This window comes from Lonchura striata, chromosome 37, assembly GCF_046129695.1.
Source record: "Lonchura striata isolate bLonStr1 chromosome 37, bLonStr1.mat, whole genome shotgun sequence".
NCBI lineage: Eukaryota > Metazoa > Chordata > Aves > Passeriformes > Estrildidae > Lonchura > Lonchura striata.
Window position 1 is genome coordinate 2,394,794 of NC_134639.1, and position 15,847 is coordinate 2,410,640.

At 52.1% G+C, this 15,847-nt stretch overlaps 1 protein-coding gene across 1 annotated transcript in view; it reads left to right on the plus strand.

The window, feature by feature from the left end:
* Positions 1-615: 615 nt before the first annotated feature.
* LOC116184718 (leucine-rich glioma-inactivated protein 1-like) overlaps positions 616-15,847 on the plus strand; it is a 33,384-nt gene continuing 18,152 nt past the window's right edge. The window contains exons 1-2 of the mRNA XM_077789795.1: positions 616-621; positions 3,437-3,591. Coding sequence (XP_077645921.1) covers positions 616-621; positions 3,437-3,591 — 161 coding nt within the window. The remainder of the gene's footprint in view (positions 622-3,436; positions 3,592-15,847) is intronic.

The window sequence follows — 15,847 nt, forward strand, 5'->3', positions numbered from 1 at the left end:
TCTCAGGTCCTAGCATAGCTTGTGCCTCAGTGTGAAAATATGGTCCTAAGCCCATCAATTCATCTACAGTTACTCCATGAAGAGGATCTCCAGGCTGCCTTTGTATAGCTACAGCTTCATTAACCTCTGCCTGCCAGTGTGCACCAAACAAAAGCCTCTGATGTGGCGAGAAAATAATCTTAGCAAGACTTCTACGATCTCCTGGCAGTAATATATTAGTACTCCAAACATAATCCAATATCTGCCTAGCTGGTTCACTAGTAACTCCAAATTGACTCACTGTGGCTCGCAATTGTGACAACAACTTCCAATCTAACAGTGTAATCTGAGCTGTTAGCCCTCCACCTGCCTGCTGCTGAAAAATTACAGGACAAGCTAGTTCCGCTGCTAGCTCCAAAGCCTGCCCATCTCCTTTGTCCAGCTCCTCTCTTGCCAGAGTTGCCCAAGCTTCCCTCTGTTCCCTGGCCAGAGCCTCCGTTAGGTCAGACTCTGTCCTAGGGATCAGCTTACTGACAGACAAACCTCGACAAACCGACGATCTCTGTTCTGGGGGGGCTGGAGGAGCCGTGGGCTCACAATGTGACTCTGTTTCCGTGTCCTCAGACACAGGTCGCAATGGAGGTAACTCCACTGTAGATACAGCAGGTGGCATGGAAACACCAGGCAACCAATCCTCCCCGCTATAACCTCTATTTTTCTCTAGTGCAGAAGTTCTCTGTTCAGCAGCTTTCTTTTCTGCCTGATGTTGCAATAACTCATTGTGAACTACCTTCCACCACTTTCCCAACTTTTTAGCTGTCTTATCATCATCTAAAACTTCCTCCCACAGTTTATCCCCGAACTTACGCCACTCAGACAACTCATGTACTGTATGAGTATTTACAAAGAACCACTTAGAATACCCATATGTTAATAACCCTGGCAGATCTTTATGCAAATCAATGCCTTTAATCTGCCTTCTCTGCAAGAATGCTGTAAATAAATCATATGCTGCTTGCCTCTCCATACCTGTATTGTCAGCATTGTTGCAGCCCTCTGAGGTCGTCGGCAGCACGTATCAGCCAGGCTTGCCTCTGCAGTCACCTGGGGCACGGTGCACTCTATTTCATTTCAGCACTTTTGCCGTCCTGGCTGCATCAGGACCCGAACCCTTTTTCGTCACTCCAGCGTGGCGTCTATCACGTCGATCGGGTCACCATTTTTGTGGAAAAAATGACTGGAGACAAGTCCATTCTATAACGTCAACAAGTCTCAGTTTATTCCAAGCACGCATGTACAGTTATACCTGTTATAATGAAGCTCATGCATATTGCAAAACTTAGGCTCATCATTGGTGTATCAAAACCAGGTCAACCCCGCCTTTGAGGCTTTCTAAGCTTGCTTTGTTTTCCCTTACACTTATCCTTTTGCTGACCATTCTACTGTTGGGAACCAGCTTACCCAAGGACATAAGATATTGTTGCTACATCTGCTATTGCTGCACTACACAACTTTCAGCTACTGCTTCACTAACTGCACGTAGTCATGTCCTTTCTCACGAAGCCATTCATCCACAAAACTCTCCACACTGCACCAATGGTGGTGGGTTGTTTTCACTTCAGAACCAATGGATTTGGTCTTTGCAGAGCTCTGTATAAAAGAGCAGTGCATTTTGAATTAACCGGAGTTTACTCTCAACAGCCTTCTGAGTCAGAGCCTCTTAATTCCCGTCCTGCCTCAACAGTGACAAAGACCCTTCATGGCTGACAATCAATCACGCTTTGTCCCTACCCCCTCCCCACCATTTCCCTCATCCACCCCCTGGCACTCAGAGCAGCTGAGGAATGGAGTCACATCCAGGGGTGTCCCCAGGGATCAGGGCTGGGGCCAGGTCAGTGAAATCTCTTTATTGCTGATCTCTACAAGGCCATCGAGGGCACCCTCAGTCAGTTCCAGGTGAGCCCAGGCTGGGTGGAGTGTGGCTGTGCTGGAGGGCAGGAAGCTCTGCAGAGGGATCTGGACAGGCTGGACCCATGGGCCCAGGACAGTGGGATGAGGTTCACCAAGGCCAAGGGCCGGGTCCTGCCCTGGGCTCACAACCACCCCAAATCCCTGTCTGTGCCCTGCCCCTGATCCCTACAGCCTGTCCTGTTTCCTTCATCCCTGCATTTCCAGGGACTTTCTGGGACAAGGGAGCTCTGCTCTGGGGATGGAGGGAGCTCCAAGTACCACCACTGGAGTGGGAACCACAACTCATCAGGTTTGTGTCCTTTGGGAGTCAGGAACTGGTGAGACTCAAAGGCACAGAAAGTTTCTCTTCATGGCCAACAGACCATGGTAGAACAGGACACAAATTAATAACAATCATGCTCTTCCCTGAGCTATGTGCAACATCCCAGCAGCATCTGATAAGTCCACCATCCACAAGTGATTTCCATACTAAAACTGATTTTAGACTTACATGGTTCTCTGATAGATATAAACACAGTTAAGTTCTTGCATCAGGATGCTCATCCTGGAGTGGGGGCAAAAGAGCTCAAACAATTCCTGATTTGCAAAGCTGTCAGTGGTGGATGAAGAAGGGAGGTCAGGCTGGTTTTGGTGTTGAGGAAATGCTGAAACCAACCTGACTCATTTAATCTTCTCCTGGCCTGGCTGATCTCCCCTCTTTCCCCTTCCACCCATTGGCTTTTGTCTCCCACCAGGCCCCTGGTGAAGAGCCTGGCTCTGTGTTCTCCATCCCCTCCTCACTGGCACTGCCAGGCAGGGATGAGGAGCCTCTCAGCCTTCCCTGCTCCGGGCTGGACAAGCCCAGCTCCCTCAGCCTCTGCTCACAGCCCAAGGGCTCCAGCCCCACCTTGGAGGCCCTTCCCTAGCCCTGCTCCAGCTGCCAGACATCTTTCCTGCCCTGGGGAACTCAACTCAGGCCACAGGGACTTGGAAAATCCACATCCTTGATGTCCTGGTCAAACAGCCCTGGCCCCTTGTCCCCATGTCAGGCTCTGGGGTGGATCCTATGGAACATCCTTGGGTGGAGCCTGTGGCTCCAGGTGGACCGTGGGGATACCAGGGGACAGGGACCCCGCTGGGTATGAACAGCATTGGACTTGTTGGGAGAAACTGTGAGGGAGAGCTGGGGCGGAGTGACCAACCCAGTGACCTCACAGAGCCCTCCTGGGATGTCACACAGCCCCTCTGTGATGTCTCAGCCTTCTCTGAGATGTCACAGCCAGATCTCTAATGCCACACAGCTGGTCTCTGATGTCACTCTGTGATATCATAGTCTGCTGTTATGTCACAGCCTGTTATCTGATGTCACACAGACAGTCAATGATGCTGTAGTTGCTTGATGTCCACTCTGTGATGTCACAGTCCACTCTGTGACCTCATGTCACCAGATGATGAATTGTCTCCACCAGGTGAGCTGACAACTGGAGCTTGTTCTCCAACTCCCCAGGCCTATGGAAACCACACAATGCCAACTGTGGGAGAAGGGGAACTGGAAGTTCACCAGCCTCAGTGTCCTGCCAGCTCAGCCAGGCCCACGGGAACATTTGGGTCCACGAGCACCAGAGACCACCAGGGAAGATCCCCAGGAAGAAGACAGCATGGGTAATGGGGAGGGGAAATATGTTAATGATTCTGGAAAAATGCTTATCAGATGTGTGTTTAGTCCAGGACAATCAATGAATATGTGTGCAAAATACAGAACATGAACAGAAACTTTCCTGTACTCAGCAAGCTCGGCTTTGGGAGGAGCTATCCCCCATGCATCTAGCTGAATAAAGAATGCTGCTTCTTAAAGCTGCACTGGTGTTGAGTTTCCTGTTTTACCCAATTTTTGTAACACTCCACTCCCAAGGAAAGCTCTGTCTCCTGCTGCTCACAAACAGAGAAGGGCTGGTGGCAGATGTGGGGTTCAGAGGCTGCCTGGGGCACAGGGACCATGAAATAATCAAGTTTTCAATGATCTGTGAAAGAAGGAGGGACAGCAACAAAACTTCCACACTGGAATTAGGAAGGGCAGTCTTTGGCCTATTTAGGATGCTGACTTGAGGAGTACCAAATCAGGTACTGATATTTTTAAGGGAAAAAGCCCTTAAAAACAAAGGGGTTCAGGAACAAAGGGTACATTTTGAGAAAGTAATCTTAAGGGGGAAGGAGCAGCCTGTCCCAGTGTGGCAAAAGATGAGCTGGTGAGGAAAATGACTGCCCTGACTGCCCATGGAGCTTTTGTGGGAACTCAGGGGAAAGAAGAGGGTGCATTAACTTTGGACAGAAGGTCAGGCAACTTAGCAAGCATTTAAGGATGTTGTTAGGTCATGCAGGAAAAAAGAGGAAAGAGGTGAAATCTCAATAATAGATTAACCTGGCCACTTCTGTGAAAAATATTAGAAAACTTTTCTACAAATAACTCAGTTGCAATTTATGGGATAATGAGAACCTCCACTCTTTATTGGATGCAGTGGAAAATATAGTAGCTAAAGATAAGGAATAGGCCAAGCTCCTTAACATCTTGTTTCTTTTAATTTTCAATATTAGGATAGGCTGTTCTCAGGACAAGAGCTCTCCTGAGCTGGTAGATGGGCACAGGGAGCAGAACAGCCCCCTGTAATCCAGGAGGAAGCAGCTGGTGACCTGCTGAGCCACTCAGATGCTCACAGGTGTATGGGATCAGATGGGATCCATCCTAGAGGGATGAGGGGGCTGGTGGATGAGCTCCCCAAACTGCTCCCCATCATTTACCATCAGTGCTGGCTCAGCAGGGAGGTCCCAGAGCACTGGAGGTGCCAGTGTGAGCCCACCCCCAAGAAGGGCTGGAAGGAGGATCTGGGGAGCTCCAGGCCTGTCAGCCTGACCTCGGTGTCTGGGACGGTTATGGAACAGATCACCTTGAGAGCCACCACAGGGCACCCACATGATGGCCGAGGGGTCAGAGCCAGCCAGCGTGGATTTAAGAGGGGCAGGTCCTGCCTGAGCAACCTGATCTCCTTTTATAACCAGGTGACCCACCCGTGCATGGATGTGTCCATCTGGACTTCAGCAAAGCCTTGGACACTGTCTCTGACAGCATTCCCTGGAAAAGCTGTAGCCCACGGCTTGGGCAGGTTCCTTCCTGGCTGGAGGATGGAAGAGCTGGCTGGAGGCTGGGCCCAGAGAGGGGTGGGGATGGTGCTGCACCCAGCTGGTGTCCAGTCCCTGGTGCTGTCCCCCAGGGATCTATGTTGGGCCCAGCCCTGTTTAACATCTTCAATGATGGTCTGGGTGAGGGGATCAAGCCCACTATCCCCAAATTTGCAGGTGACACCAAGCTGGGTGTGAGTGTGGATCTGCTGGAGGGCAGGACAAGAAGACACAGCCTCCAGCTGCACCAGGGGAGGTTTAGGCTGGACAAGAGGAAGAAGTTCTTCACAGAAAGGGTGAGTGGGCATTGGAATGGGCAGGCCAGGGGGGAGGTGGTAGAGTCACTGTCCCTCTCCAGTGGCATTCAGTGGCATGGTCTGGGTGACAAGGCGGTATTAGGGCATTGGTTGTACTTGATGATCCCAAAGGTCTTTTCCAGCCTATTTGATTCTGTCATTCTGTGATGATTGGGGCACTCTGGGGCCATTGTGACACTGCAGGGCCTCGTGGAACTAAGAGGACCATGGTGACACTGTGCAGTCCCATAGAACCAGGGCTCCATTGTGGTGCTCTGGGGCCAAATGGAAGCAGGGAGTCCCCGTGACACTGGGTCCTGGTGGAACCACAGAGGCTATGGTGACACTGCAGGGCCTCGTGTGACCGAGGGGTTTCACCCTTGTGACACTGCCAAACCAAGGAGAGCATTGGGAGAGTCCAGGGCCCAGTGGAACCAAGGGGCCCTTCTGACACTGTGGGGCCTCATGGAACCAAGGGGACACTGTGACACTGCAGGACCTTGTGTAACCAAGGGGCCACTGTGACACTCTGGGGCCTCAGGGAATCTGGAAGGTCGTTGTGACGCTGTGGGCTCATGGCAACAAGGAGTCCATTGTGACACTGAGGGAACTTGTGGAAGCACAGAGAGCATTGTGACAGTGTGGGACCTCATGTGACCATGGGGCCTTTGTGACACCCTGGGGCCCCATGGAACCAAGGGGCCACTGTGAAACTGCGGCACCAAGGAGAACATTGTGACACTGAGAAACCCCATGGAACTAAGGAGTCCATTGTCACATTTTGGGGCCCCATGGGACCAAGAAGACCAGTGTGACAGTGCAGGGCCTGGTGTAACCAAAGGGACATTGTGACACTCAGGGGCCCCTTGGAACCAAGGACATCTTTCCAGGTGACACCAAGCTGGATGTGAGTGTGGATCTGCTGGAGGGTAGGAGGGCTCTGCAGGGAGGCCTGGAATGGTTGGATGGATGGGCAAAGTCCAACAAGATGAAGTTTAATCAATCCATGTGCCAAGTCCTGTATTTTGGCCACAATAACCCCTGCACCGCTGTAGGCTGGGGATGGTGTGGCTGGACAGTGCCCAGGCAGAAAGGGACCTGGGGGCACTGGTCGACAGCAGGCTGGACATGAGCCAGCAGTGTGCCCAGGTGGCCAAGAAGGCCAATGGCTCCTGGCCTGGATCAGGAATGGTGTGGCCAGCAGGAGCAGGGAGGTCATTCTTCCCCTGTACTTGGCACTGGTGTACTTGGCATTCCTCCCCTGTCCTGGCACTGTTCCTCAAGTGCTGTGTCCAGTTCTGGGACCCCCAGTTTGGGGAGGACATGGAGGGGTTGGAGCATGTCCAGAGAAGGGCACCAAGGCTGGTGAGGGGTCTGGAACACAAGTCCTGTGAGGAACAACTGAGGGAGCTGGGGTTGTTTAGCCTGGAGAAGAGGAGACTCAGAGGTGACCTTATCACTGTCTACACTCCCTGAAAGGTGGTTGCAGTCAGGTGGGTGTCGGTCTCTTTCTCCTCACAGCAAGTGACTGAACAAGAGGACACAGTCCTAAGCTACACCAAGAAAAATTTAGGTTGGATATTAGGAAAAAGTTTTTTATGGAAGGGGTGATAAAGTACTGGAATAGTCTGTCCAGGGAGGTGGTGGAGTCATCATCATGAGATGTGTTTAAAAAAAAAACTGGATGTGGCACTCAGTGCCATAATTTTGCGAAGGTGGTGTTAGTGTGTGGGTTGGACTTATGACCTTAAAGGTCTCTTCCAACGCAGTAATTCTGTGATTCTGTGATTGTGTGACATCACAGACCAGGTTGTGACATCATATAGTCAACAGTGATATCACTGGTCTATTATGTGATATCAGAAAGCAGGATGGGACATCACAGGATGCCTTTATGACATCCCAGAGCAGGCTGTGAGGTCAGAGTGTGTGCTGTGACATTATAGGGTGGCTGTGTTACATCACAGAAGGTGTTGTGACATCACAGGGTGGGTCTGTGAGCACACAGAGGTGCTGTGTGACTTGATAAATGAGTTCTGCCATCACAGAGCAGGCTGTGACATCATAGAGCAGGCTGTGACATCACAGAGGAGGTTGTGATGTCACAAAATCAGCTGTGCCATTACAGGCTGGCTGTGTGACATCACAGACTGGCTGTGAGGCCACAGAGAAGACTCTGCCATTGTAGATAAGGCTCTGGGACATCACAGAGTAGCTGTGTGCTGTCACAGAGAAGGCTGAGACAATATAGAGTGGGCTGTGACATCACAGACCTGACTGTGAAATCACAGAGCAGGCTGTGACATCACAGCGAGGCTGCATAACATCACACAAGTAGCTGTGCCATCAGAGAGCTGGCTGTGACATCACAGGGTGTCTGTGACATCACAGGCTGTGATGTGACATCACAGGACAGATTTTGGGACATCACAGGGCAGACTGGGACCTCAAAGAGCAGGCTGTGACATGACAGGGAATCTGTGTGAAATCACAGGTGGCCTGTTACATCTCAGAGTGGGCTGTGAGACATCACAGGGGCTGTGTGACATCACAGGGGAAATATGACATCAGAGGGCCTGTGTGACATCACAGGGACTCTGTGACATCACAGGGACTCTGTGAAGTCACTGGGGAGGTCACTCTGCCCCAGCCCCTCTCCCAGTTCCCCCCCCAGAAGTCCAACTGCTTGTGCACAGCGGGGTCCCCTGTCCACCTGGGTCCCCCCACCCCCGGCACTGCAGCCTCCCCCAGAGGATGTTCCACAAGATGGACCCCAGAGCCTGACACAGGGACGGGGGCTGGAGCCATGGGGGGTGGGACAGGGGGACAGGGACCCCCTGGCAGCGTCCCCATGTCCCCCAGCGCTAGAGCCTGGGCCAGGGCTCTTTCACCCTGTTACCAACGAGGGTTTGAGAGTGCTGCAAAAATCCCTGGCAAGGGATCAGCAAAAACCAGATTTAATATTAAAGTGAGAGCAGCACAAAGTTCCTTGGCAAGAGTCACTCTGCTCCTGACTGGACACTTCAGGCACACCAAGGAAACAAAGCAACAACAAAACCAAACAAAATCCACGCAATCAAACCAGAAATGAACCAAGAAGTGTCCCTGTGTGTGTGTGACACAAGGACAGTGAGGGCAACGATGAAAGGAATATGGCCTAAAAGCTTTACTGTATTCAAACTTAAGAGGACGTAATTATACCTTCACATAAACTAATACCTTCAACTTCACAATTTAGCAAAAGAACAGAGGTTAAGTGTATTTAACCTAATTAATAACCCATGACTTTGCAATTTAGCAAAGGAATAGCATTTAACAATATTCAAATTAGATGATAACTTATATTAAACATTGGAACTTGGCAAAAGAACAACTCTTACCAGCATTTAACTTAGCTTAGACCTTGTGATTTAACCTCACTTACAGGCCTGACTGGCTCAGCTATTCAAGGCACTCAGACCCCTCAGAGAGCAGCATTTCTGCCACATTTCCCCAGCACAGGCACTCCTGTGTGCACACAGACACAGAGAGTCAGTGCAGGGCACCTGTGAGAAATTCCCCTGAGGGCAGGGAAATGCTCCCTGAGGATGTTTTGGCATCTCCCCAGCAGGGAAGGGTTGAGCCTCGAGGAGTTGGGGGGATCGGCCCAGGCTCCCTCGTTTTTTGGGATCCCCGAGTGCAGCAAACGGGAGAGTTCCCGGCTCGGAGAGGCCCCACTCAGAGGGAGTCGCTGGCCCAGGAGAGCTCCAAGGGCTCCTTTTGGAGCGCTGTTTGTAGGGCCCCAAGAGAGGGGCTGCAGTCCCAGCCATGTTTCACCCTGGCCGCACTTGGCATCAGCAGCTTTCTTTGGCAGGCTGAGAACAGGGATGTTGTGCCACCAAGGGAACACAAACAGTTCCCAGGGCTGCTCCTGAAGCAGCCAGGAGCTGGCTGGGCAGCAGCAGTGCCTGGAGCAGAGCGTGTTTGTGATGAGCTCCAGAGGAGATGAGCCCAGGGGCTGCTGGCCAAGGCTGAGGCCCAGCGAGCATTTCTCAGCTGGCAGGGCGGCCTGAGAAGGGGAGGGGGGAATGCACCAGCACAGGAGCCATGGAACCAAGGGACCATTGTGACACTGTGGGGCCTGTGAGACCAAGGGATCATTGTGACACTGTGGGGCCTGTGAGACCAAGGGAACATTGTGACCACTGCGGCCTTGTGGGACCAAGGGACCATACTGACGCTGTGTGACTCCATGGAATGTTGGGATCATTGCGACACTGAGAGGCGCCAAGGGTCCATTGTGACACCACAGGGCCTCAGGGAACTGACTCTTTGGGATGTCATCGGACCAAGGGACCATTGTGACATGGCGAGACCCCAGGGAACCAAAGGTCCATTGTGACATTGCAAGGCCTCATGGAATCATGGAGACACCATTAAGAGACTTCACAGCCTCATGGAACCAAGGGGCCTTTGTGAGACTGTGGGGCACCGTGGAACCAAGGAGACCATTGTGACACGAGGTGACTCATGGGATCATGGAGACCATTGGGACACTATGAGGCCCCACGGAATAAACAAAGCATTGTGACACTGTAAGGCCTCATGGCACCAGTGAGACCATTGTGACCCCGGGGGTCCCCACAGAACCATGAGGACCATTGTGACACTGTGGGGCCTCATGAAACCAAGAGGCCTTTGTGACACTGCAGGACTGCAGGGAACCAAAGGTCCATTGTGACATTGCGGCCTCATGGAACAGAGGAGTCCCATGTCATTGTGGGGCCTGGGGAACCATGGTGACCCCTGGGACACTGCGAGGCCCCAAGGAACCAAGGGAACACAGAACAGGTCTGGCTGGTTTGGCCTCCAGGGACTCCCTGACAGCTTGGCACCTAGAGGGTCTCTTCTCATCTGCTATTGAAGTACTGGGGCTCGGGGTTTCTTTCCTATGGAAAAGAACTCTCCTCCTCTAGGCACACATGGCCAGAATTGGGATTTCACCTCCATTTCCTTATATCCAGGGATTGTTCCCATGGACATATTGCCAGGACAAATCTGGCAAGCATTCGTTTGGTAAGGGTCACTGCTTATCTGCCTCCAAAACACGGGGGAAGGCTCCACACTTTCCTTCCTTTGGGAAAGAATTGTATTGCTTCTCCAGGTGCCATGGCCAAAATTGAGATTGTCTCCAAAATTCCCTATCTTCAAAGACTGACCCAGGACAAAATCTGCCATTCCTGAAAAGTCTGGCTGGCCTTGGCCTAGTGAGGCTCTCCCCTGTCTTCCAAGCACTGGGGCTCTGGGCTTTCCTTCCTATGGAAAAGAACTGTCCTTCTCCTGCAGGTGCCAATTGCCATATTGGGATTTCACCTCCAATGTTGACTGTTGTGACAGACTGGAGGAGATTGTTGGCTGGAAATATTTCATGTGCAGGGGGAGGAATGGGCAGGTCCAGCCTTGCCCTGCCCTGGAACCCCAGCCCTGCCCTGCCCTGGAACCCCAATCCCCCCAGAGCCTCTATCCCAGCCCAGCAGTGTCTGCCAGTCCGTGGCACAGCACAGGCAATGCTCCACAGCCACCTCTGGAGCACCAGCCCAGCTCCTGAGTGACCAAATGACCCCAAGTCCCACCTGGGGGAAGGGCCCAGTAACACCAAGGGGTATTTAAGGCTGACCACAAGGCAAGCACACATCTTGACCCTACCTCCTCTTGGAATTTCCATCTGGACACTGCTGGAATCCAGGGGTTGGTAGGTGTCATGAGTTCTGCTGCCCCAGCCCCAGGGACGCTCTCCTTGTCTGCCCATTCCCCCAGGGTCTCTGGGCAGGGATGGCCTCAGTGGGGGCTGCTGACATCCTCAGCAACTTGGAGGCTGCTGCTGAATTTTACTGCTCCAGAGGCTTCTTCAGCCTTCAGCTCTTCAGTTCAGGAATTCAGTGGCCCAGGGCTCATTAACATTCAGAACACCTTAACAAGCCAAGCCTCTGGGAATAATTTGATTTAAGCCTTCAAATCCTTTGTGGTTGGTTAGGCGGATTCCATTAGTGTAGTTGAAGTGAATGAATTTTATTTACACAGGGAGTGAGAAACCATTTTTTAGGTCCTTTTTTGATTTTTTTAGTTAATACATTGATATGTGCAATCTCCAATTGACACTGAATCCAAGTACCTTTCCATGCAGTTTAAATTGATATGAAAATCAAGACCCTTTATGGCTGACAATCCATCAGACTCTGTCCCTATCCCCACCCCACCATTTCGCCCATCCAAGCCCTGGCACTCAGAGCAGCCTTGTGCAAATCTGAGCTCCCTCCAGCCCAGGCTGCACCTGCAGCTTTCAGCCCCTTGGCTCCCACTCCCACCTGCTTTCCTTGGAGAAGGAGCTGCCCCAGACACAGAGGGATGTTCATTTCTTGCCAGCCAACAAAGCCTGGGGAAGGCACAGCTCCATCAAGTGCAAGTCATTCCTCTGCTGGCTATTAAATCCACTGTGCACAGCAGGCAGTCTCAGAGCAGTGGAAAACACCTTCTGTGCCCAGCACCGATCCCAAGGTCCCCCCAACCCTCCTTGCCCCGATTCTGCCCAGATTTGCTCTTTGCACACCCGAGTCACAGGCTGAAATCAGGAGCTCCCTCCATGGCCAGAGGAGGAAAAGAGGGAAAGTGGATGAAGAGCTCTCCTGTGCAGAGCCAAGGTCCAAGTGCAGCCCCTGCAGTGGGAACCACAACTCATCAGGTTTGTGTCCTTTGGGCTCAGGGACTGGTGACAGAGGCACAGAAAGGTTTCTTGCCAACAAACACAAGTTGAACATTTGAAGAGTTTAATAAGCATCACAGCTCTTCCCTCAGCTCTCTGTGATGTCCCAGCAGCATCTGACATATTCGCCATCCCCAAGGGATTTCCATACAGGAACAGCTTCAGAAAAAGACATAAGAAAAGGGAGTTCTTTGATAGATATAAGCACAATAAGGATGTTGACTGATATGATATTTATATTAACTTTGGAAAGATTGGGCAAATCCCGGAAGCTCAAAGCATGAAACCAATGATTTGAGAGGCATTTGAATGACCAGAAAGCATCTGATGAAGGAAATCTGGGAGCAGCAGGAAGTACATAGATGCAGCTGGCCTAGTGAAGTGATGTCCTTAGACATGGCCACTTAAACAGGAGAGCTGGAAACACCTGAATGAAGAGGGAGAGCAAGGAATAAACAGAATATTGGCGACACAAGTAGAAGGCAATGTCAGTATTTCTCCTCCTGCCATTAGTACAGGAAATTCCTGTTCCTGGACAGAAAACTTTGGTCTTTCTTAAAAGTACTGAAGTAACCCAGATAATAAAAATTTGCTTCCATAATATGAAAAGTAAAAATATTGAAACCTGTGCCCACTTCCAGGCAGGCATCAGCTGTGTGCCCATGACCAGGCAGTGCCACTTGTGCCCTGAGGTGCCGAGCTGGGACTGGATCTCTCAGAGAGGAGCTGAGGGAGAGCAGAGCACCTTGCAAGCTGCAGGTCCCTGCCAGCCCTGCAGGGCTCCTGTGCCATCAACATCTGCTCTGCTCCAGTCTGGAACAGGGCTCAGCACGGTGCCGGGATCATCAGAGAGCTGAGGTGTGTGCTGGAATTCCATGCTCTACCCATGGCACAGCATCCCTGCATTTCCCTGCTCCAGCCTTGGTCTCCAGCACAGCCATGGAGGCTCTTTGGGCTCCTGAGTGTTCCTGCAGCCCCCAAGGGCAGCTGAGCTCTGCCTTGGGCACAGGCAGCCCTGGCCAGCGCAGGCCATGCTCAGCAATTCCTTGTCTGTGCCCGGCCTTGCTGCCAGCCCCGGCAGCGGCTGCGTGGCCCCTCTGTGGCCCTGTGCTGGCCCAGCCATGGTGCCACAGCCCCTGTGCAGCCCAGCCCAGGACAGGAGCACTGCGGCTGGGAACGGCCCCTGTGCCGTGGGGCCCTGGGCAGCCTTGGGGCTCTGTGCCCCATGGCCTCCCTGCTGGGCAGCCTCTGCCAGCTCCTGCCGAGCCCGTGGCACCTGTGGGGCTGCACAGACAGCCCTGCCCGGGCTCTGCCGGCCTCTGGGCTGGCAGAGAGGCGGCCAGGGCTGGCCATGGCCGGGAACAGGCCCTGAGCCCCGCAGGAGGATGGAGCTGGGCCACAGCCAAACTCAGCCCAGGGCAGAGCTGGGCTCAGCAGCCAGGGCTGCCCAGGGCTGGCACAGACAGAGGCTGGCGCTGACAAATGTCCTGGGCCCCTCCCTGCTCTGTCCGTGCCCCAAGGCCACAGAGCAGCCTCCTCTCTGGGGCTCTTGCCTGTTTTCAGTGCCTGCCTGGGCGCTGGCCCTGCCCCACAAGGCCTGGGCTGAGTCCTGCCCCTGCCCGCTCAGCCAGGCTGAGATGGACACTGATGGTTTCTGTGCCAGGCTCTCCCAGCCCAGCCCAGCTCCCTGCCAACTCTGCCAGCTGCCCTGAGCTCTGGGCAGCACCAAGGGCCTCTCCCCAGCACAGCCCAGCCGGTTCTGGCCCCACAGCTCTGCTCAGCCCAGGCTGCTCTGGGCACTGCCCCACGACCTCAGCCCCTGCCAAGGGCACAGCAGCAGCTGCAGCTCAGCCAGAACTCAGCCCTACCATGGGGGAAGGGGCCTGGCCAAGGCCAAAGGAGCTCCCTGGGTGTCCTTCTCTCCTCTGGTTGAGGTGCTGAGAGCTCTGCAGCCCCTCCTGCCATCCCATCTGCCCAGGCCAGCACAAGAGCCCCGGCCCTGGGGCCCTCCAGAGCTGCTCCTGCTCCAGGCCCAGGGCCCATCCCAGAGCTGGGGCAGCCCCAAAGCTGTGCCCATTTCTGCTCATTGCTGCTCTGATGGGGATGGATCCTCAGCACCTTGGAGGTTGGTGATTTACTTTACTACTCCAGAGGCTTCTTCTTTCTTGAGCTCTTCAGTATAGAAATTCAGTGACAAAGTCTCATTCATATTTCTTCCAAACACCCAAACAAGACAAGCCCATGGGAATAATTCAAGTCTTCAATTCTTCAGTGGTTAATTCAACAGATTGCGGAAGTGTATTCAAAGTCAACCTACTATATTGAAAACAGTGCAGAGGGAATTGTTTTGTCCTCTTTACTTTTCCTATTTATAGATTGATATCATCAATCCTCAGTTGATATGGATCCCCAGCATTTCCTAATCCATTTCTAGTAGGTATGAAAATCAAGACCTCTTGTTGATGACAATCTGAAGAGGGTCCCACGGAGACCCAGTTGGAGTAATGACACCCAAACCAATATGGCTTGATGTCATCCTCCTTTATTGTCTAATTTTTTCATGTTTTATGCCTTTATCACCTTACATAATACAATAGCAAATTAACATTCATTGGTTAACGTAATAAATGTAATCATATTATGTTAACCAATGAATATTTATTTGCTATTGTCACTTATTGATTGGCTGTTATTCTACAAGCATCTGATCAGGTTATAGTACGTTAGAGCTTTCATATACTGCTCAGCACCCAGCATTGGCTATTGTGTTTGTGCAAGGCTTATTGTCTTTCCAAGGATGTCCGAAGTACTTTAAAGTAACTAAAGTAATTCTGTAATCTGCAGGCCAGGGTTGTCCAGCTCCTGCAAAGGAACAGCATCAAGGATAGCATGTCCTTGTTCCACGAGAAACTCCTCAACACGCTGTGGATCCAAGGATCCTTTGTGATCCTCCAGATCCTCATGGAACCAAGGGTGCATTGAGGCACAGCCGGGCCTTGTGGCAAGCAAAGAAACCTCTGTAAAATGCAGGGTAACTCACAGAACCAAGGAGTCCATTATTAGAGGATAAAACCTATAGAACCAAGGGTCCATGGTGACAAAGTGGGGCCTCATGGAAACAAGGGGTCACTGCGACACAGTGGGACTGCATGGGAGGAATTGTCCATTATGACAATGTGGATCCACGGAGACCGTGGTGACACGAAGGAACCTCATGGATCCAAAGGGCCATTGTGATGCTGAAGAACTTAATGGAACCCAGGGTCCATTGTGACACAGTGGGCCCACATTGGAACAGAGGAACCATTGCTGACAGTAGAGAAACTCATGGAACCAAGGGACATAGACTCATGGGACCATTGTGACACAGCAGGGCCACATGGAACCAAGGAGACCAGTGACATTTAGGAAGCTCATGGAACCAAGCGTCCATTGTGACACTGCAGAAACAAGGAGACCATGGCTGACACTATGGAAGCTCAGGGAACCAAGCAGCCATTGTGACACTGCAAGGTGTCGTTGAACCAGGGAGACCATTGTGACCCTAGAAAACCCAATGGCACTAAGGGTTAATTGTGACACAGCAGGGTCCCATGGAACCAGTTGTCCATTGTGACAATGCAGATCCGAGGAGACCATGGTGACACTACGGAAGCTCATGGAACCATGGGTCCATTGTGACAAAGCAAGGCCTCATGGAACCAAGGAG